Source organism: Gopherus evgoodei, chromosome 2, assembly GCF_007399415.2.
Source record: "Gopherus evgoodei ecotype Sinaloan lineage chromosome 2, rGopEvg1_v1.p, whole genome shotgun sequence".
In the NCBI taxonomy this organism is placed as follows: domain Eukaryota; kingdom Metazoa; phylum Chordata; order Testudines; family Testudinidae; genus Gopherus; species Gopherus evgoodei.
The window spans coordinates 181,664,069-181,688,102 of record NC_044323.1 but is presented as its reverse complement, the minus strand read 5'-3'; the positions used below and the strand labels follow the sequence as shown (position 1 = coordinate 181,688,102).

The window sequence follows — 24,034 nt, the reverse complement described above, 5'->3', positions numbered from 1 at the left end:
GCATAGGGTGACCAGATGTCCCAATTTTATAGGGACAGTCCTGATTTTTAGGTCTTTTTCTTATACAGGCTCCTATTACCCCCCACCCCCATCCTGATTTTTCACATTTGCTGTCTGGTCACCCTATCTTCGCATAACCCACTAAGGCAAGGATGCAAGACTTGCTCCCAGCAGCTGTGTAGACATCCCTTTATGTCTATCTTGATACAGGGCCAGATCATAGAATATCAGGGTTGGAAGGGACCTCAGGAGATCATCTAGTCCAACCTCCTGTTCAAAGCAGGCCCAATCCCCAATTAAATCATCCTAGCCAGGGCTTTGTCAAGCCTGACCTTAAAAACGTCTAAGGAAGAAGATTCCACCACCTCCCTAGGTAACCCATTCCAGTGCTTCACCACCCTCCTAGTGAAAGTGTTTTTCCTAATATCCAACCTAAACCTCCCCCACTGCAACTTGAGACCATTACTCCTTGTTCCGTCATCTGGTACCACTGAGAACAATCTAGATCCATCCTCTTTGGAACCCCCTTTCAGGTAGTTGAAAGCAGCTATCAAATCCCCCCTCATTTGTCTCTTCTGTAGACTAAATATTCCCAGTTGCCTCAGCCTCTCCTCATAAATCATGTGCTCCAGCCCCCTAATCATTTTTGTTGCTCTCCACTGGACTCTTTCCAATTTTTCTGTGTCCTTCTTGTAGTGTGGGGCCCAAAACTGGACACAGTACTCCAGATGAGGCCTCACCAATGCTGAATAGAGGGGAATGATCATGTCCCTCAATCTGTTGGCAATGCCCCTACTTATACAGCCCAAAATGCTGTTAGTCTTCTTGGCAACAAGGGCACACTTTTGACTCATATCCAGCTTCTCATCCACCATAACCCCAAGGTCCTTTTCTGCAGAACTGCTGCATAGCCACTCGGTCTCTAATCTGCAGCAGTGTATGGGATTCTTCCTTCCTAAGTGCAGGACTCTGCACTTGTCCTTGTTGAACCTCATCAGATTTCTTTTAGCCCAATTCTCTAATTTGTCTAGGTTTCTCTGTATCCTATCCCTACCCTGCAGCATATCTACCACTCTTCCCAGTTTAGTGTCATCTGTGAATTTGCTGAGGGTGCAATCCATGTCATCCTCCAGTTCATTAATAAAGATATTGAACAAAACCGGCCCCAGGACTGACCCTTGGGACACTCCGCTTGATAGTGGCTGCCAACTAGACATGGAGCCATTGATCACTACCCATTGAGCCCGACGATCTAGTAAGATTTCTATCCACCTTATAGTCCAGTCATCCAGCCCATGCTTCAACTTGCTGGCAAGAATACTGTATCAAAAGCTTTGCTAAAGTCAAGGAATAACATGTTCACTGCTTTCCCCTCATCCACGAGGCAGTTATCTCATCATATCCTCATATTGTGTAACTCACCATAGCTCCATGACTTTGCTAGAGCTAATACCAGTTTATATCAGATGAGAATTTCACCCACAGTATTTTTCATCCCAGGCTTCTTCATTCTGCATATACAAAATGCAGCCATGGAGCAAGTTATGTGGGTGTGGTGGTGCAGCCTACGGGCATCTGCCCCAGCAGGCAGCTCTGAGCACATACTGCTCTGTCAGTTACCAAAATGGGAGTGTGCATGCAATTCTTTGGATGCGAGTGGGACTGGGGGAGGGAGGATTGTATTTAGCCATTCAGCTATCATTGTACATGGCAAATAAATGTTCAGGTGTCTTAAAATGACATTTAGATTTGTTAAGAGAGCTTTTTCTCAATTGCCTGTGGCTGGAACAGGCAGGTGTGTGGTGAGTGCCCTGCCTCAGCTGCTGCCTTTCACTCTCCAGCTGACACCTCAGCTGGTTTGCAAGACCACATTTATTTGAGGTTACTCATTCCTCTGTGCTACTTAATTTCCCTTTGCAGATCTTAGGAATGATCATTCTCTTAACACCCGACCTGTGACATGATGTGGGTGGAACCATATGGAAGCTTTGAATTTTTGCCTGGATCAGAGTGTGGTGTGATCTCTTCCACAGTTACATCAGCTTGGGGCAGCTTTATTTTCTGCCAGGCATTAGACATCCACCTACTTCTAGCTTGCACTAGCATTGAACCACCATATGTCCATCTCATCCCACATGGCCCCTATTATTTGGGTAATGATGAACATTTCACCTTTCTTCCTCAGCCCATACAACAGATTTCCCCACCTACAACTTGCTCCAGTTACCACCTACTTATGTGTGTTCTGAATCCCCTAGAAGCATATCTTACATCTCAGGCCACACCCATAGTACCTATTACATCGTCATATACTAGCATGGTGACTTTCATCCACAGTTTCAATAGCTCTGAATTTTGGCCACTGAATAGTTGGAACTTTCTAAGGCTGGGTCTATATTGGAGGTGGGCGTCATCCTAAGATATGCAACTTCAGCTACGCGAATAGCCTGGCCGTGAGGATGGCGGCGAATTGACTGCTGCCGCTCCCCCATCAACTCTGTTTCCGCCTCTCACCGCAGTGGAGTTCCAGAGTCAACGGCAGAGCGATCGGGAATCGATTTTATCATATCTACACTAGATGCGATAAATCAATCCCTGATAGATCGATCACTACCCGCCAATCCGGCAGGTAGTGTAGACGTACCCTAAGTCTGTTCCTGCAGTCCTTATCAAGGCAAGACTCCCACTGGGCTGCAAATCTAGGGCCTGTCAATCTATGTTTAGGGATTTAACTTTAAAATGATCAACAGAAAAAACTAGGCTAATTATCACCTAGCTGCTACAGCAACAGGTGCTTGAAAAATGGATATCAGAGAAAAAAAATTCAAAACAATGCAGTCTGTGAAGATGGAGAAATAATCCCCCAAGAAAAGTGGTGGAAGCCTCATGAACTGAGTAATTTCCAAGTAAATTTGCCAAAGCACTTGAGAACATACTATAAGTAGTAATTGTACATTGGCAGGAAAATGGATAAAATTATGATGATTTTATGTCTCCTGCGCATAGATGTTAACATAAAAATGCAAGTGTACTTTTCAGATACCAAGTCAACCTATAACAGGATTTAAGATTTGCGAGAACAAAGTCAGATTGTATATGTATATTGAACAGAGTGCTGATTAGACATTTTGTTCCCTTTTTTAGTGGGACTTTACAGTTCACAAATGTGATGATTACAAGACAAAGCAATGTCTAACATTACCAGTTGAATACTTTCACAGTTTCAGGGCATTATGGAACTGTAACAGAAATACAACTCCCAGTAGCCAAGATTATGTTTTTCCTAGGAAAACAAAAGAGGAAGTATTTGATTTTTGTCCTCAATCTTACATAATAATTGTAAGGGTTTAGGCCACAAGCATTCTGATGACATTATTACTGGTTCAAATATCCAAGACATATTAATTTGGTTATACTGTGACACTGTATACCAAATGTCCCACAAGTCATTATCATGCTGAAATAAAGCATTGGCAAGAATGAATGGAGTGTAATATAATCAGAGGGGCTTTGTTGTTTTCAGCATCCTAATGAATGACTACATGACATCCACTGGTCTCGGACATGACAGGCATATGGTGTTTATAAATAAATAAAGAGGCTGACGATACAATTACGTTGATACCACTGAATTCAGTAGCTGGTAACATTTGGTATGCTGGCAAGCTGTCTGCTCCTAGTGATCCTGACAGAATAAAACAAAATGCCTCCGTAAAAATGATTAATTGCAGGTGATAGCCTTTGGGGCTTCTTCAGTTAAACAATGTTATTGCTTTTCCCAAAAGAAACATTAGACAACCTTTTAATTTATACCTTCAGATGCATGACTATCAATTATTTAAGTTACACTACGTTATCATCAGCCACAGTTTTGTGCTTTTAATATTAAGGACCTCAGCAACATCAGCAGTATCTAAATTAACTGCCCATGTACTCCATCCCCCCTCCCTCTGTTGCTCGCTCTCCCCTACCCTGACTCACTTTCACCAGGCTGGGGCAGGGGGTTGGGATGTGGGAGGGGGTGAGGGCTCCAGCTGGGGGTGTGGACTCTGGGGTGGGCCTGGGGATGAGGGGTTTGGGGTGCTGGAGGGGGCTCAGGGCTGGGGCAGGTAGTTGGGGTACAGAAGGGAATTCGACATATAGGCTCCAGCTGGGCAGTCCTTACCTCAGGCAGCTCCCAGAAGCAGCCGGCATGTCCCTGCGGCTCCTAGGCAGAAGAGCCAAGGGGCTCTGCATGTTGCCCACGCCTGAAGGCACCTCCCCAGTAGCTCCCATTGGCCACGACTCCTGTGCCAAGGAGCCGGATATGCTGGCCTCAGTCCCGCTGCATCACTGACTGGCCTTTTAGTGGCACGGTCAGCACCAACACCAGGGTCCCTTTTCAGCTGGGCGTTCTGGTCAAAAACCAGACACCTGGCAACCCCACATTTATAAGATGTAAATGAGTCCTGTTTCCTCAAACAAACAACACACAGGGCAGAGGTGCAGGAACAAATTGTATAATGAGGGTGCTGAGAGCCAGTGAATCAAACTATAAATGCTTTACATGACAGAAACCACTTCAAGTGGCGGGGAGCAGCACTGACGTCAGAAGAGTTGAACAGAATGAGCTCAAAACCAGGTTCAATGAGTAAAATTTACACTTTGCTGTGAAAAATTTCTCTATTAAGGGGATCTACACAGACATGCTCAGCTATATCTTGGCTCTACAACACAGAGAGGACACACTATGCAATATTTGCATTGCACCACTGTTAAGGTGTCAGTCTGGGGCCACTTAATCTCCTAAGTATATTTCACACCAAGGACTAAATTCTGCTGTTGTGTCTGTGCAACCCCATTGATTTCCATTAGCTTGTACTGGTGTAATCAAGAACACAGCTTAGCCCCCACATTACTACTACGTCTAATTATTACCCAAGACATGTAGCCATTGAAGTGAAATTAGTGAATTTCTACTCTTTCCATCCTCTGTATTTCTATCATTGATACTGTTGTTGCTGTTATTTTCTGTAGTACTATGAAAACATGTCATCTCTTTGGTAATAAGAAAGGAAAATCAACAGGAATACAGAGTACATACCAGGTAGAAGACAGGGAGTCTTAGGAAGCAGAAGCCAGTTTCAAAATGGCTACCTTAGGGAGGGAAGGGCTGTGGTTCTGTCAGATTTAAAGGGTCAGTCACAAAAAAGGCATGATGGGAAAAAATCCTTTAAGGACATAACCCTGAAGTGGGAGAGAATAGCCAGGACCAGAGAGTCAAAAAGAAGAGTGTCCCAGATCGAAAAAGGGACTTAGGCACTGCAACACCCAGCTTTGTAATACCTAATTTTTAGGTGCCTAGAAACTCTCAGGCATAAACTGTGATCCACAAAGCCTGAGTTAGATGCTTAAGCTCCCTATACAATGAATGGGGAATGACAGGTGCCTTAGCATGTGATCCACAAAAGTCAGCATGCAAGGCAAGGAACCACCTAAACTAGCTGGTGGGAGTGTCCTATCAAGGACAAGAGTGCTTCCTAAGCCCCCTCCCCTCACATGGTGATAGCGCCTAAGTCTAGACTGCTGCAATCCACAATCAAGAACCCTTCTCCCGGAATCAGACGGCCTAGGCACCTAAGCCATTTCTGGTGAGAATGAGTTAGGTACTTGCCTCTGTCCATACAATACTGCCAAAGGAGAAGGTGGCGCTCCCTATGCTGTAACTTTTATAGTCCAGCGCTTAAAGCACTCACCTGGGAGATGGGCAACCCAGGTTCAATTCCTCAGGCTGCTGGAGAAGGAGAAAGGATTTGAACAGGGGAGGGGAATGGTCCTCCCACCTCAAGAGCATGCTCAAATCACTGAGGTATGGGATAGTCTGGTGCAGCACTCTTTCCTGTTGAAGCTGTTCCACTGAGCCTAACTAAAGAGTCATTGAGCCAGAGAAAGGGATCAAGTGAGAGAGTGATTCTATAATCCAGTGGTTAGGTTACCAGGGAAGACCCAACATCCAGTCCATCTGCTTAAGTGAATGTGCTAGCCCAAACTCAGATTTCTCTCCATAGATGTATAAGATTATAAAGCCAAAAGGGATCATTGTGATCATCTAATCTGACCTCCTGTATAACAGAGATCTTAAGGCTGAATAGCATTACACAGTTACATTTGTTTAAACATTAGTATATTAATACACTGTAGCTTGTATGCAGGGGCAGCTCTAGATATTTTGCCGCCCCAAGCACGGCAGGCAGGCTTGCCTGCGGGAGGTCCCCAGTCCCGCGGCACGCCTGCGGGAGGCCCGCTGAAGCCACGGGACCAGCGGACCATCCGCAGGCATGCCGCAGAAGGCAACCTGCCTGCCACCCTCGCAGCGACTGGCAGAGCGTCCCCCGTGGCTTGCCGCCCCAGGCACGCACTTGGTGTGCTGGTGCCTGGAGCCAGCCCTGCTTGTATGTGTTTAACTATTCAACCATTGTTATAATCCTTATACTTGTTTCAGAGAAAAATATCTACTTTAATCAACACACAATTAACTAAATATTTAACAGCTGTATTAGACAATCAAATGATAACATGGATTAGGTTTCTGTTTAAAATAAATATACCTTTGTTTACTGGCAATTATGAAAACAAGAGCCACAGATGTCTGCAGAATAAATTATAAAATATATGGGCATGAATCAACATTTAGGGGGTTATTGGTGACTAAATTATTTTCAGTTTTAAATTGATAATGTTAACAAATCAAACTTATTAAGTTGGCTAAAGGCCTGACATTGAAAGGGAGGACATTACTCATTGTCTTCCCCCAAAACAAAGGTCATGTGTGAAATGGGTTCAAAAGTCTAAAACTGATAAGGCTCAATTCTGCCCTTGGAGGCATCCCAGCAACCTCTGTGATTTAGTTCACATGATATTAAAGATATTTCTGGTGACTCTATAAGAAAATAAGTGCATCTCAAAGGATTGTTTTCTTGCTTAAGAGAAATCTAAACCCAGCTGAAATTCCCTGTAGAAGAATCCTCATCATGAACAATATCCGGCTTAATGCCTAAACAACCTAATTCTTATGGAACCAAAGATCCTGGGTTCAAAACCCCTCAGGAAGCCCTTATTGCAGATTTTAAAACTTTAGTATCCCTAAATTAGGAATCATGGGGTGAAATTTTATGTCCTGAGTTATACTGGTGATCAGAGTAGATGACCAGAATAGTCCTTTTCCAATTAAACCTTGATCAGTTAGAAAATTCCTGTTCAGTTCTATTACTAGGTGACATTTTTAGGAAGGATGCTGCTGAACTTTTTATGCTAAGTTTCATTATGCACCCAAAGCTAGTGTGTGATTGATGGAAACAGAAAAGCTAGTGACAGCCAATGCCTCCGCACCTCATATACATGCATAAATAATCCATTATATGAGAACTTGTTAGCTGCAGGAGAGACAAAAATTAAAAAACTACCCCCCAAAATGATCAGGCGGATCTTTGCATGGAAGGCAAGGATACGAGACAGATGTTAAATCTACTCTGTGATAAAATACCCACAGCAATAAGTCTCAGAGCCTCAGTCAGCTGAGTCATGCTCACAGGGCTCAAAACAGCAGTGCAGCCGTTCACGCTCAGCCTGAAGCTCAGGCTCTCAGACCCTCCCCCCTTGGGTGGTCTGAAAGCCTGGGCTCCAGCCTAATCCCAAAAATCTACACTGTGATTTTCTAGCCCCGCAGCCTGAATCTTGTGAGCCTGAGTCAGCTGACCTGGGCCACCCGTGGCTGTGACAAGCCTCTTTTATTGCAGTGTAGACATACTCATAGAGACTGATCTAGTCATGGGTATAGAAAAAGTTAAATCCTATGCCTGAGTGAGGGGTTTACAACAAAGGTGTCCTCTCATAGCAAGAGTTAGAGAAAACAAGAACTAAGCTGGGCTTAGATGGAAAATGATTGCTTCTCAGGAAATAGGAAATTATCAGAAGCTTGAACTGCATAGGAAACTGGTCCCCTGTTACTTTTATGTATATTTATTTAGACTTATAACAAAAAGCAACTAATGCTATATTTCTAGGAGCATGCTGTAACAAATATTGTAAAGATAAACCAATGACAAATCTTGAATCCCTTGCCCATCGCCCTTCAGAATTAATACATCATCTCCCTCCTTGAATTTACTTACACCTTCCCTGATTGAGACAGGTGCATGACAGAGAACTCACTTGTTCACAGGTGACCTAGTTTTTGCTCGTCATGGGTGTTTGGTGAGTTTGAGTTAGCCACTTCCTATCATGGATGGTCATTAGGTTGATTATAACTTTAAACAGACCATAAACAACTGATCTTTCTAAACATGAGTTCATTGACTCAAGAGAACAAAATATTTAATATAAAAAGCCTTTTATTTTGTGGAAGTGTTTCTGCTTCAGTCATTTCCCCATCGCAGCCCCAAATAATTCACTCCAATAAGACATTTGTTCTGGGTCAGGCCTCCCTAGTAAAACTACTGTGATCTATTAAAAGAAAGAAAGAAAGAAAGAAAGAAAACAATCCAGTGTGGAAGCTTTCTGAGCAAGACTTGACATATTTTCCCTGGTGTGCTCTGTTTTATTAAACATTATACTATGGAACATACACTGTAAGTGGATATTTCCCCCCATCTCTGTTATATAGCCGTATCAACAAATGAGAGATTGTTCAAATCTTGTACCCATCAAAAGGAATTTTTATCATGCTGTGTAAGTTAATATGACAGTGTTGCTGAATGTTTTATCCTTATTAAGCTTAGCCCCTGGTACTTTTCTCTTTGCTTGGTATTTTCAGGTGGTAAATTGAGGCCCTGGTCCTGCAAACACTTACATATGTGCTTAACATTAAGCATGTGCATGAGCAGTCCCATTAACACCATTTTACACCTCACTTTTGATTTCAATGGGATAACTCATGTGCTTAAAGCTAAACATGTGCAAAAGCGTTTGCAGAACTGGGACCCTGGTTGCAAAATAGAGAATGTTGGCTCCAATTCATTGTATAGCAAGCCTAGGTGATTAACTCAGCTTTGTGGATCACAGTGTTAGTTCCTGTGATTTTAATAAGTGCCTAAAAGTTAGGCACTGTAACACTCAGGATTTGCAATGCCTAAGACTGTTCATGGATCCCACCTCAATTAAAGTGGAAAGATTATGACACAAGGCTGAATGAGGATCTGCAGGTGCAGACTCCTCCTATCTGAAGGTTCATGGAAATCAATGGAACATGACAAAGGCAGGGCTGTCCCTAGGGGTGTGTGGGGCCGGGACATAGGCACTGAGTTTCTACCTACCAGGGGTATGCTCCCCCCTGACTATGCCCAGGCCTTGCCCCTACTCCACCTCTTCTCCCAAAGCTCCAGCCCCAGCCCTGCCTCTTCTCATCCGCACTCCTACCCCACCCTCACCCTTTTTCCCCACCTAGCCCTGCCCTCTCCCCCAAGTGCACGGTGCCCTTGCTCCTCCCCCAGATGCTGCAAAACAACTGATCAGCAGCAGGCACTGGGAGGAGAGGGAGAGGTGCTGATCAGTGGGTCATGCAGTGGGCAGGAGGCACTGGGGAGGAGGAGATTGAGAAGTGACTCCTCCTCATCCCCCCATCCATCTGCCCGTAGCCTCACCTCCCCACCTGCCTTCTCACAAGCATGGGGCCTGGGGCAGTGGCCCTGATTCGCCATACCCTAGGAATGGCTCTGGATACAGGTAAAAAGAGCTGCATGTGCATAGCCCCTGAGGCTATGTCATACAGTCAGTGCTTAAGCAGATTTCCCTCTTAGCATCCATAAGGAGTTCTGCTTGAGTTAAAAAATAGGGTATTACAATAGGGCCCCATGATTCAAAAATGTCTCTATAACTTTGGCTTCCAAAGACTAGGGGGAAAAGAACTCAACACACCCAGAAGTCTATCCAATTTGAAATGTACAACTTGAAAAGTTTGGACATGGGTCTCAGAGCACTAAGTAATGTTCCAAATTGACATGGAAGCCAAAAGCATACAAAGATAACTATCTACTGCCAGTAATGACGATGTTCCTCTAACTTAAAAGCTGGTAAAATATTTTCTTGCTTTAAAATATGCTTCCAAGAAGAAATGTTTTATAAATGGGTACGTCAGCCCAAACATAATTTATTTATGATCAGATTGTTAGTTTGTGATTAGGTCAACCTAGCCACCATTTTGACTACAGAAGTGTGCTAGGAATGAGTGGTACTTATAGCAATACAATGTCTCTTCCGTAATGCTTTTCACACACTTTAACTTTCCAGTTCTGTATATTTGTCTCTGCTGAGTTTCTCTTTTTTAAAATATTTTTATTTCTAACTCAAAAAGAACAACATAGAATAACTTTGTATGTGACACTACTAGAAGTGAAAGGTACTGCCACAAAGGAACTGTACCTGTCTCTTAGGTAAATCGTATATTAAGTCATTATAAAAAAACAATATGTATTAGGGACAAACAGATTCCCTATCCAGGAAGTTCATTAATATTTGAATCAGGAAACAGACAGGGCTATTTGCCAATTGGCTTAAGAACATAAGAACAACCATACTGGATCAGACCAAAGATCCATTTAGCCTAGTATCCGGTCTTCCAACAGTGGCCAATGCCAGGTGCCCCAGAGAGAATGAAACAGAGCAGGTAATCATCAAGTGATCCATCCCCTGTCACCCATTCCCAGCTTCTAGCAAACAGAGGCTAGAGACACCATCCCTGCCCATCCTGGCTAATAACCATTGATAGAACTCTCCTCCATGAATTATCTAGCTTTTTAATCATGAACACCTGATCACTGGAGAGGGAGGGAAAGAGACTTCTTAACTGCAGATCATAGACCAAAAACAGGCCAGCTTTAGGCTATTCCACCAATTCCCCAGAATTGGGACCTGCGCCTAAGAGGGCCCTGCACCCAGTGAGAATCCCTTCCCTGGCTAGAGGCGCCTTTTAATTTTTACTCACCTGGAGACACTCCAGGTCTTCGGTGGCGGGTCCTTCACTTGCTCCGGGTCTTCGGCGGCACTTTGGTGGCGGACCCTTCAGTGCTGCTGAAGACCTGGAGCAAGTGAAGGACCCGCCGCCGAAGTGCCACCGAAAACTTGTAGCCACCGCCCGATGAGTACAAGCCCAAAGTGTTGGATTTTTTTTAAGTCATCACTGCCGGGGACCCTCCAAAACTGTTTTGAATTGGGCCCTGTACTTCCTAAAGCCGGCCCTGACCACAAAAGGTCTGTTGTGTCTTTCTTCCTAATGTGTGGAAGGGAGCATTTTGAAAACCACCTGTTTTTGATGTAGGAGAATTTTGGAATGGAGGTGGTCCATAAGGCTTTGTTGTGCAAAGTAGCCTGGAGAATGAAAGGGCTAGAGGTCCTCTATAGGTAAACTGTGTACGTTAATCCTGCAGGGCACACGCATACTCCGGTAAGGGAAATTACAAAGAAAGCAACGTAGACTCTGTTTTGACGATAAAGGCTCACTTGCACATTGATAGGTGACTTCTGTTTATAGCAAGGGCGGGTTCAAATAAAAAGGCCAAAGGGGCAAATGAGCACAGAGGAGTGAGGGAAGGGTCAATAGTAGTACTAAGAGAGATGTGGGGGAGTAGAGGTGAATAGCTTTGGTTCTCACTACTACATTGATGCACAACTGTCTTTTATCACTTTTCTTTCCTGTTAGGTCCTTTTCTTTCCTATAACCTTTGCCCCCTTCTTGTCTCTCCCCTACCAATCTCCCACCTCAAATTCCCCAACCTGTATAGCACAGGGAGAGGTTCTGTGACCATGACAGACACCCCTGGGGCTCCGAGCCCCCATCCTGCCCCTCAGTACTCTCTGGGTCTCTTCTTTCTCTTCAGTGGTGATTACTAAAGGAAAGGGGGTGAGTGAAGAGAAGGGCCGAGGAAGCTACTCTACCAGCGTTCAATGCTCCCACCGCCGAGGGAGCAGGAGGGGGCCGGCGATATTGCAGGACAGTGGCAGCTGAAGCCAGAAACCTCGCCCCAGGGTGTGAGCGAGCCCTGCCACAGAGCAGCCTCAAGGCTCTTCGCACTCACACCAGGCCAGGAGAATCCGCGTCTCCTGCTCCGGCGGCTCCTGTCCTGAAGCGGAAACCTGAGCGTGCAGCGCTTTCTCTCGAGTCCTTCCCTGCAGCCCGGGCTGCCAGGCACACGAGAAGAGAGTCAGCCCGCCAGCTGTTCGCAACAGCTGTGTGTCCGCTCCAGCTGCCAAGCGGGCCAATAGGCGGAGAAGGATCCGCCCTATGCCCGCCCCTAGTGAGGGAGGCGGAGGATGCCAGGGCCCTCCGGCTTTTAGGGGAAAGCAAACAGGGAAAAGCCATTCCGTTGTTAGCGTCCGGGCCCTGCATTTCTCTCCAGTAGCTGCTGCCTCTGCCAGACTGGACTTTCTCCATCCTCTTCGTCTAATACCTACCTCAAAATTGCTGGAGGCTGCGGGGCTCTCTCCCTGAAAGCAGGAGGAGGAGGAGGAGGCGACGGCAGCGGCAGATTGGTTTGCAAAAGGGAACGCAGTGTAGTTGCAAAAGGGGTTTCACTCCGGAATAAGTCCCCCTCCCACCACGTGTGAACGCACCCGGGCGCACACTACTCTCCCCGTTTGTTTGCCTAGAGCTGTCCGGCTGGCAGGGCCAGCGAACGACGCGGAAGATGCACACGACCCAGAAGGACACCACTTACACCAAGACTTTGTCGGGGGCCTTCCTTATCACACCACGACTCCAGCCTGCGCCAAGTACTTCGAGGTGTTCGGGGACATCGAGGAAGCCGTAGTCATCACCGACAGGCAGACCGGCAAGTCCCGGGGATACGGATTTGTAAGTCGTGGGGGTTGTTTCTTTGGGGGATCATTTTTGCCGCTGCTGCTTCCAGCGGGTGGCAACTTGCTGCTGTGTGGCACTGGGCTACTTTGCATTGTTTTTAGTTTGGATCATCTTTGGGGTAGGAGGGATCCGACCGCTTTCTGGGGAAACTAAAACAAGGAGGGAAGCCAGCATTGTATCCCCTGTGGGGGTGGGAAGACAGGTGAATCCGGAGAGAAACTTCTTGTGAGGCAAAGGCCAGCATGCTGCTGCACCGTAGATCTAGATAGCAGCCCTAGATAAAGGGTTTGTCTGATTGGGGGGAAGGGTACTGTGTTTTGAGGAGTTATTTACTTTTTTGAGGGAGGGGGAAGGATGGGAATCACTAATGATGGGATTTGGATCGTGGTTTGCACATGAAAAGTTACGTGCAGATTCTGGTAAAAATTAGGCTAGCTGGTTGTTTACTGATATGACTTAGAAGTTTATCTGTGGCAGTACAGGGGCCTCCTATACATGTACACACCCCTAATATTTTATTGCAGCAACTAGAAGCTTAAAATAACCTGATTTCTGTGTCTGTTTACCAGTTAAGCACAGAACAATGGAAAAGAAAGGTATTTTTGTACTTCAATGAGTTTTAAGCTGAAGAACTAGGTCCCTTAATTCTGAATGAGAGCATCCACAAGGGATTAATGTGCTTTAACTAATGCATTTTAACTTCTTGGGCCTTTCATTAATTCCTATTAAAGTTCCTCAGTCTCTTTATGTAAACAAACCCGATTTATCTTAATTATTCAAACAAAGCCCATTAGTTTCTACCAAAAACATCTAGGGAGATGGAACTTCATATTTTCCATACTGTCTTTTTTGGGAGGGGAAGCTGGTTGTTTTTAGTGAAAAGGTGACTTCTGCTTCTTTTTCAATGGAAAAGGTTTAATTCATAGCATTGTATATTGTTAAGGTCACCATGGCTGATAGAGCAGCTGCTGAAAGGGCTTGCAAAGATCCCAATCCTATCATTGATGGCAGGAAAGCTAATGTGAACCTGGCATACCTGGGAGCAAAACCGAGGATAATGCAACCAGGTGAGGAAAGTCTCTTTCTCTCTTTTCTCCCTCCCCTGTCCTTCAACAAAGTTTCTGAGAAGAACAAAACTTCAGTCCTGAGTTAAAATAAAAAAAAAAAAGTCTCTCAGGCAATGCCACCACTTTCCATGGAGTACAGTGTGTGTGTGTGTGTGTGTGTGTGTGTGTGTGTGTGAATGTGTACGTAATCCATAACTTGTTGGCTATCTGTAAAAATGCTTTCATAAATCTAAAGGTGTGCATGTGTACTGTACATAGAGGAATGCATGTCCCCTTTGAGAAATTTCCTCCATACAGAATTTCCATTTTGTTGGACACTATATATGAATGAAATGACAAACACATTACAGCATAATTGAGGTAAAAGATTATTGCTGGGATACAGGAACTTCTAGATGTGCCCAGTCTTATTAACACAGTCAGTCTCCTAATGGGAACTTCTAAAACACATGGAATCTATTGCACTGAATGAAAAAAGGAATGGATTTATCACAAGGCCAGATCAGATCCAAAACTCACTCACTGATTTCATGCCCTGTTCAATACCACAGCTTCACAGCAAAATAAATGGGAATATAGTAGTGTATTAATGTTCATATTTTAAAGGGGCCAGAGTGTGATCCCCTTACTGATGTTGGTGGGCTGTTAGTCACTGAGTAGATCCATTAACTTCAGTGGAAATACTCAGGGGCTAAATACTCACATTGGTGGGTACTTAGTCACCTATGTGAGTACTTAGTTACCTGAGTATTCCCACTGAAGTTAATGGGTCTACTCACGTGACTAAGGGGCTTGCAATCAGGCTCAACATGAATATTTCAGGAAGTAAGAAGTCAGTGTATATTACAGTATGAGTAATTCTACCCTTATGTTTGCATGCATGGCTCCCAATGAAGTCTGTAGAAACCACATATATGCATCCAGTTACAATCCAGTTTATAATTCTTAGGCTTTAGAGTTAAGGACTAGACTTTACTGCTAGAAAACATTTGTTTTTAAATAACAGTTAAGTGAAATTCTCCTAGTTGTTGCCAAATAAGTTGTCTTTTTGAGAATTGGCAGGAGTCACGATCAGTACCTCTGCTTTAAATTGTAAAAAAAATTATCTGAAACAGTCATTCTGTAACCTGTGGGTCTTTGCTCTTTTTTGAACATCTTTACTAGTGCTTGTTAGTGAAGGTTACTGTGTGTATAGCATAAATAAGCAGCTGATGGAATGCTCATATAGAGAATGTGATGTGTTTTGTTGGTAGGTTTTGCCTTTGGTGTTCAGCATCTTCATCCAGCTCTCATACAGAGGCCTTTTGGGTAAGTCTATAAAACAGGTCCACAAACAAAGTGTAACCTTGGATGGCCTCTCTCAGTACTGTCACTGACTTTATAATGCTGCCATTCAAATTTCCAGACTTAAAAACATATACTTGTAAATATAATGCTCTAAAGACCACAGCTGAGTTGAGTTATGTATACAAAGTATGCAGCCCTCCCAACCCAAGTGGCTCAGACTCATACCACCCTCTGATAAAAGAAAGTGGTATGACTTTATACAAGATCGCTGTGCCCCCCATATATTTATTTTTTCCCCAGCTTGACTCAATGTTATTTATCTCTTTCTAATCTGACAGGGATCGTTTACAGTTAAGATAACTGATCAGAAGGATATGATGATAAGAGGTGGAATAGTTCTGTTTGGAATTAAACACTGTAACCAGTAGACTCAAACACAAACAAGCTAAAATGGTGATTAACGATGCATGTATGTTTTTTTCATATAGTCAATAGACCTCCGTGTGGTTTTTTTATTTATTTATTTATTACAGAAATGAAGTGGTGTTGATAGCTAAACTGTGTGCTTTTATTTAATTGAAAAAGCTGTAGTGAAAGTTTTTTGGGGGTCCTCTTAATTTTGTTTTTGTTGTTGAGGAGTGTTGACTTTGCCATGGGGAGCAAAAGGACTATTTTTTTTTTCTTGCTTTCAAGCTGTAGCCTGTGACTTTTTTTTTTAACCATATTCGTATTTTGTATTGAGTGCTAAATTGTGTGACATCTTGATTTTTTTTTTTTAATAAAGAAAATCAACATATTGCTTGCATGTTTATAGTTCTTGGTTTTGTTCCTTGAGAGGGGTATGAAGCTTTGTGGAGCTCTTTTGATTAACACTGTGCTTCCACTTGGGCTTTCTAATTCCAGTCTTTAACTTCTCCATCAGACTTAATATGTAGTGCATTTCCTTTTCTTCTCTCTTTTTTTTTTAAAAAACAAGTATACTATTCCTAAGTACTTCTAACCCTTGCTTTTTCTAGACCTAAAATTAGGAGGTGAAGTCTGCTTAAATTTTCTGTCCTGTACCACCTCACTAATTCATGCTGACTGGGTCACTGCAAAATAATGAATTTTGCTAATTTAATAAATAAGCTAATAAAGCAGGAGAATACATCAAAGGATGTAATTTGTTCAATTACTTGACAAGTGTAGATTTAAGATACTGTATCTTGGTATTATGAAATGGCAGTAGCTGCTCCAAAGTTAAAGTTGAAGCTAGCTTTCCATTAGAAGTTGATCATTTTCCTTTTCCAAAAGTTATGGGGATGGGAAATCAGTCTTCCTGAAACTTCACATACAACATCTTATCTCACAGTAGATTGGTTTAGTGGTTTTCTGGGAAGCATGGTAATAATCAGGGAACTACTTTTGAAAATGTATATGAAGCTCAATTATGACTTTTTTCCCCGCTTCTTATAATATTCCCAGATATGTCTTGCTGGCTTTGTTGGAGGGAAGTATCTCTTAATATTCTTGGAGAAATGGTGGGGAAAGTGAAAAGAATATGATTATAATTTGATGCTCACACTAAGGGAGGGGTTACTTAGAAGGCCATGAAAGCAGAGTTACAAAGAGGAGCTGGTGGAATGAGAAGGGAGCAGCTGTGAGGAAAAGAGGAAGTACTTGTCTAGCATAGCAGAAAGGAGGAACTCTGACTATATACTGCTTAAGGGACTTAATAAAAATGGATGCTCTTCTCCAATCCATCAGCCTTTTCTGGTTCTAACGCACTGTATATCAATCTGAATTAGAAGCATACTTTTCAAAGAGGGGTGGTATGTGCTTTAATCTGGCAGAATCAAGTATTCATTTTTATCCTTGTTCCCTGCACCTTTTCTGTTACTTCCAGTTACAAGAGAGGATACAATCTACCTTCATGTTCAAGAGATGCACTTCCAATAATCTCCCACTAAACTCTTTATTTGATCTATGCATATATTTTAGGGGATAAAGTTAAGGCTGGGGAGAGTAGTGAAAACTGAGTGGAGTAATAGTGATGACTGTTTGAGAAAGGGGAAAAGTCTGGATTATGTAAGGGCTCCTTTTTCAGACATTTTAATGTTTGGGTCTGCTAAAAAGGACAATTTTTCTGTAAAGAGTAATATTTTGAGGTGATAGCTGGGCTCCATTGAAACATACTTTGAGTTTTTATTTTTTTCTGTGATACTAATTAGTGTACCTCCATATACTATGTCAAAGTAAGTAAGATGGAACCTCAAGCTGTCCTCTGTAAGGGGAGAGAGTGCCATTTTATGTGGATTAATTAGCAGAGTTCCATTTTGCATGTGAATTAATTAGCAAAGTACAAATTAGTGAGGTTCTACTTTTGCTCTTGTCAGCAGTGCTCTGTCAGAGTTCCACCTTTCAGACAAAATGCAGTTATTTTCAGCATCACATTACCATAAGATTTAGCAGAGAATATACTTACGTCTGAGTATGGTTACCCCCTCCCCTCCCCGCTTTACTCTAGCTAAGAGAAGCAATGTAGTTCTTGTTCATAAAACACTCGTAGTTCTGGTTTATTTTTTCTATGCTATAGAGGTAATTCTCCCACCCAAGTAATATTTCCTGATCTCATCCCCTCTTTACATCCAGAATCTCACTTACTATATGTATGAGACCTGGCATGCTGAATCTGACCACAGTCATAGAAATGTAGGTCAGGAAGGGACCCTGAAGAGTTCAGTGTTGGTTACTTAACCCACTATGACTCATAGCTGTATATTGAAACACCAAATGCTGCTATTTCATTCAAAATGAATTCATATGTTTTTTTTTTTTAATCTTTATTTTGTTCCACTGAGGTAGCTTCTCTTCCTTTGCATTCATAATTACCACTTAACATCAGTGGAAAATTACATGCATGAAGGGAGAGGTGACATAAGATATGAATAGTTAGATCTTTTTCCCTGTTTGTCTAAGGACTGATCCTGAAGTAAATGGAAAAGTTCCCACCGACTTCAGTGAGAGCTGAATTAAGTCCCAAGAGGACAAGCTGGCCAATGAATGGTTAGCTGATATCAAACACTTGCTAAGTCACCTCTTAAGTTTTACAAAATCCTAATAATTGATTATTAAGGGATGGAGGGAAGAGTTCTGACCTCAGTTGATAATTAAAAGATCTGTGTAACATCAAGGAGCTGTCATTTTGAAACAGTTGTGAAATGAACTGCCATGGTCCAAAGAAACCGAATGTATACAAATTTTCAATATCCTGCAGAAGGCATTGAGCACAAACTTAACCCCCAAACATGCTTGGTTCTTTAGTGTGCAGATATAACTCTTGTTCTGGTATAAGAAGGCTGTTCAATAATGACTTGAATTAAATCTGCTAGTTAATTGTACTTACAAAGAACTGATGAAGCAATGCAAGATCCAGAATACAAGAAACAGGTCTTATGCACAGTCCAGTAACTACTAGTTCAAGAATTCAATGGTATCACAATTGTTCTGTCCATTAATATTGAATTCCTATGTATTGCAGCTATTTGAGATCAGCCTAGGCTGTCTTTTGTTTCAGTTGTATTTTGTATGCATAACACTTACATAATATATTTGGCAGTTTATTATTTACAGCTGCTATAGTATTAAACCTAATCAACCTTCTAACTTTGCAAAGTATTCTTACAGTTTAGGTTAATGAAGTCTTAAGTCTTATGGCAAGAGCACATGCATGCACCAAAATTATTTGGTGCTAAACATTGCCTTTTTTCTTTCTTTAAGGCAGTCACTTGAGGCAATAAACTTATGTAGTACAAATGGGGAAAAAAAATTCCTTGCCATAAGACTGTTGTATAATTAAATATTATCCCAATATAATATAGTACTCCTTATAAAAACCTGACTCTTTTATTAAGGTGTCCCAGCACAATGAGAAACTGAGGTCAATAGATTAAAGAGCAGTGTTTCAGTGTCATTGAGATGTATGCATGCTTGCCTTTGCAGTAGATAGACATTTACTTTGGCCTTATAAGTCATTTTACTCTGCTTGAAACCCTTGTCTCATGACAGATGGATCAAAATAGCCCCACTGCAGCTTACACTGTCAATCACCATATCTGAAACGGCATGATGGTGGGGGGGCTGCACAGGGTTCATGTATAATGCAGACTAAAATGCTGTTGTAAAGGGGATAGTTTTGTAATTCACCACCTGTTTTATTTCTTGGCTTAAGGAAACAAGTCACAAGGGTTTAAAGTGGGAGCATGTGTATCTTTCAGTCTGGTTTTTTAAAAAGAAGTTAAGTACATGTACAAGTGTTCTAAGAAATCCTCGGTAACGTCATTTGTGTTTGCACAGAGAGAGATCTAGGAATGTAGCATGTATTACTGTCTTCTTACTGTTTAAAGTAATATTTAGCCATAACTACTGCTGCCCATTTGCTTCTACGTGGATGTTAAACTGACTGTTGGGTTGTTAAGTTTTTATAATTTAAAAGCCAATCAGATTTAATGCTTTGTTTTTTATCTTGGGATGATTTTAGGTGACAGTGTCCCATTAACTGAACTGTTGACAACTGGAAGTAAAACAGTTATTTATTTTCAAAAAGACTGTCTGGCTCTTAAAGCTGGAGGAAGAGGACAAATGGTAGCTCGAAAATTGCAAGCATTATTTTTACAATGTAAATATAATGCTAAAAGGCTGGAGTTGTCATTAGACTCAGCCGGAAGAGGGAAATTTTTAACTTTCATAGCAAAGTCTAAGGCTCTGAATGCTGCAATTAGGAGCTTCAAAAGCAGACTTGGTGGCTGCATAGAGCCCCACTGACTTCAGTCTACTCATGGATCCAATTGCAGGACTGAGGGATTAAGTGTATAATGACATGGTATTACTTTACTCTAAAGCATGTCTTTAATATTACATGATACAATGGAATGATGGGATTCATTTGTATGCAGATCTGTGTGATGTGAGAGGAATTACTACTGATATCAAAGTAGTTCAAATCATGGGCTAGTAAGCAAAGTTCTCTGATTTGGAGGAGGAGATGGGAAAGTGTATCTATTGACTTGTTCAAACAGTTATTTAATGAGCCATAAACTTGTTTTTTGCTTTTGTTAAACACCGATCTATTTAGATTTAATCCTACCCCCATCTCCCAAAACTCTGTGCTGTATGTCTTGCATAGAAATAAACAAGCTGGCACAAACAGGACATCAGTGGCCTGATAGTCAAACAGGTTTGACCCTTGTGTCCTTATGACCTTTACAAAAGTGTGATGCACATGTACTTAGGAATCACTGTTATGAATTTTAATAGCATCTATGTAGCTTCTCCTCAATGGCCTCTTGTGACCGAGTGAGCTGCACTATAGTTCGTTTGGAAAGTGTGATTCGTGCTGTGTTTACCACACTTGTGAACTTTAAACTCCTTTGTCGCCTGTGGTTTTTTTGTTTTTTTTTGTTTTTTTAATTTTTAATCAGGGTGACTGAGGTTGCAGAGAAATTAATGTGTGCTGAGTCTGCATAGCAATCCAAGTAGGGTTGCCACAATACAATTTTTTTTAAATAAGAAGATTGCGGGATGGAAGGGGAGAGAAGGCTGGGCTACAGAATTGACCAACTAAAAAACTGTTTAGCTGCATTATTATTACTGGCAACTGATTACAGTGACTACACTGTCAAATTGCATAGCCGTTATAATAAAACCTGTATTCATAACAAAGAATTTTACTAATAGTCAATGAGGTTAGTCAGAATTAGGGCAACAAAATCACTTACAAATTATTTTAAAAATAAACAATCAAAGCTTGGATCTGGAATAAACAAATCTAGCCTTTTACAGATGTCTTAAGCTGACATCCCAAATACTGGCCCTTCTAAAGATTTTAAAGTGAACACATTTAGTGTTGCTTGATGGTGTAATGTTTAATGCTGTTAAGTCATCGCCTAATGCTGGCTTTTGAACAATGCATCTCTTTGTGCTATTGAAATGATACATTGGTGTATTAAATAAATCTAGCTATTGTGGCAACCCTATGCTCATAACAACAACTAAATTGAGTTTGTTTTAGTTCTGAATATGGAAATAGCACTTAAAATTCATAAGTTTTCCTCTAACTCTGTCTTCCATCTTTCAACAGGATACCTGCTCATTATGTCTATCCACAGGCTTTTGTGCAGCCAGGAGTTGTAATTCCACATGTCCAACCTACAGCAGCTGCTGCCTCCACCACACCTTACATTGATTACACTGGAGCGGCATATGCACAATACTCAGCTGCGGCAGCTGCTGCTGCCGCTGCTGCCTATGACCAGTACCCATATGCAGCATCCCCGGCTGCTGCAGGATATGTCACTGCTGGGGGTATGGCTATGCAGTCCAGCAACCACTCACTGCTGCAGCACCTGGGACAGCTGCTGCAGCCTTTGGTCAGTACCAGCCACAACAGCTGCAAACAGACCGCATGCAATAGCAGACAGACTTCTGAAGGAAGATAGATCTCTTTCTTTCTCTTCCTTTTTTCCAGCCTTCCAATATAAGTAGTTAATAAGAGACAATTAACATTTAACTAAGCAGCTTTAAGAAAAGCTATGCTACTGCAAAGTTAAAGATTTTTTTTTTTATTCCACTGTCTTCATACAGCATGCATCCAAATAATGTTGCTATTAGGGTAGAGAAGGGGTGGGGAGGGGTGGGGTACCAGTTTTCAGGTATCAATTGAGAAGAAACAATCTAATGTACTGTCATGAAAGCATGGCAGGAGTAACAATGGGACTTTATATTTAAAAAAAATAAGAAGTAATGTGTATTTTACAGTATCAGGGAAGCAAACTGCCTTTTACAAGTGAGAAAATATTATTGAAATGTTGAACCAGGAAAAAAAATCAGTGAGCAATATGTAGCCTGTATCAAGTTTAATTTTAAAAAACAAATGTGTAAAGCACTGATTGTCATTCTAGTTTTCACTGCGGCCTATAGAACTTGTTTTAGTGAGAAAATATTTTCTCACTATCTCATTAATGGGCATCGAACAATCTGAGGAACATGGCTGGTTGATAAAATGGTGGACAGGCACCAAAGTTATTTTCTTATCTGTCCTCTGGATGAGAGGAACTATGGAGCAAGTGATGTGGAATTAATGGGCGCAACAGCTGTAGAGACAATCAATAACACAGACAGTTCTGGAAAGAACACATCACTTGTGCTCGTTTGATGAGCTTGTCCTTTCTAATCCCTCTCTCCATCCTGTTTCACTTTTGGGAAACTTTAACTGCTCATGTCAGCTATTCTGTTCTGAAATAGGATCAGCCCTTTACTACAACAGCCTTCTATATCTATTTATTGCATCTGTTCATGGTTTGTGAATAAAGGCAGGAAGAAGCTTGCTGAATTTAAACCTTTAAGAACTGTTTTAAGGGAACTTTTTTTCCTTTTTTGAAACTTTGTACAATTTTAGTATCTTCAGAATATTTAAAAATATTTATTAGAGAACATACAGTACAAGACTTTTTGTTACTGAGATTGCAGTTCTTCAAGGGTTAATGGTATGTGATTTATACTGTGCCTTAATTGTAATGCTATTTAAAAAAAATATTTATTTGAAAAAGTTTACTATGCTGCGCTCTAAAGAAAGCAACTTTAGATGTGACACTGTAAAATTATGTATTCATCTCATGCATAAATTATTTAGCAGGTTTAGATGTAGCATATTAAATATTAACCTAATCAATTAAAGATGTTGACTTGGATTTATTTAAATTCAGTACATGCACTGTATGAGGGTACTCTTAAATTAACACTTTTTAGGTTTTTACATTAAATATTGCTAGTTCCAGGCTTTTCCCTCTTAAGTATTTTTTTCATGTAGGCCTCTCAAATACATTAGTACAGATTTTTTTTTCACGTATCTGTATGTAGACTCTTGTTTCATTTGCTTGAGAATGCTGCTTTACATTGTCCTGTGAAACTGCAATACTTGCAATTTTTATTCTTGACCTAATTGGAATTCAATATTTTACACTGTATTGGATTTTTTATACTTGAACAATTTCATACAAGGGAAGACAGAATAGCATTTTTATGGACTTTATCCAATGTCACTGGATTTATTTTAAGTATTCTGAATACTAGCCAGTGTTATATAATGTAGACATGACTCCTGTGCTATTTATTCAGTATGTATATTGCCTTATAACATTTCAGATCTCTAATCTATCACTTGTATTAAATATAATAAAATAGTTGCATCTAGTCTATTTACATTTGTGCTCAACCAGTATTGGATGTCTAATTGTAACTAGAAGCCTTGACTTGTTTGTAAAAGTTCTGGACTGGGAGAACAAGGTGTCACATACAATGGTTTCAGAGCTGCAGACTGATGTAAATGGAGCACTGTCAAATTATATTGAGCAATTCATAGAATATGGAGATAATGTAGGATAGGACATACACTCTTTGGATGGAAAGTTATTAAACATTTAGTGCAAGGGAACATTTGAGGGAGGGGGTGTGTTTTTTATTCCTTTAACATTTCCAAGCATTACAAATGGAAGCTTTGGAGAGTTCGGTGGTTAGCGTTAGTTCATGCTCTCTGGCAGAGCTCTTCTATCTGTTCATGATCAGCCTAAGTTGCTAATGACCAAAAACAGCTGTCATCCAACAACTAAGAGGAGCCTATCAAATGAATGGCAGCCTCAGCCAATGCTTACTGAACAAGTTATCCACATCCTGAAAATCACTACTGTACTATAATTGATGCTGATTGTAATGAAGAATGACAGAGCTGAAAGTTTGAGCATGGAGACTGATCTGCTCTCTCCTAGATGTAGTCTCCCCTGCACACTGGAGTGGTATAGAGCACGCTTCCTCTATT

General features: G+C 41.5%; 1 protein-coding gene across 1 annotated transcript; it reads left to right on the top strand.

Moving 5' to 3' along the window:
• Window positions 1-12,282: 12,282 nt before the first annotated feature.
• RBM24 (RNA binding motif protein 24) lies at window positions 12,283-23,421 on the top strand. The gene is given in 6 exon segments (XM_030552458.1): window positions 12,283-12,690; window positions 12,693-12,823; window positions 13,773-13,896; window positions 15,150-15,204; window positions 21,302-21,521; window positions 21,524-23,421. Coding segments are annotated over 6 exon segments (675 nt in total). The 5' UTR covers window positions 12,283-12,656; the 3' UTR covers window positions 21,635-23,421.
• Window positions 23,422-24,034: the final 613 nt, after the last annotated feature.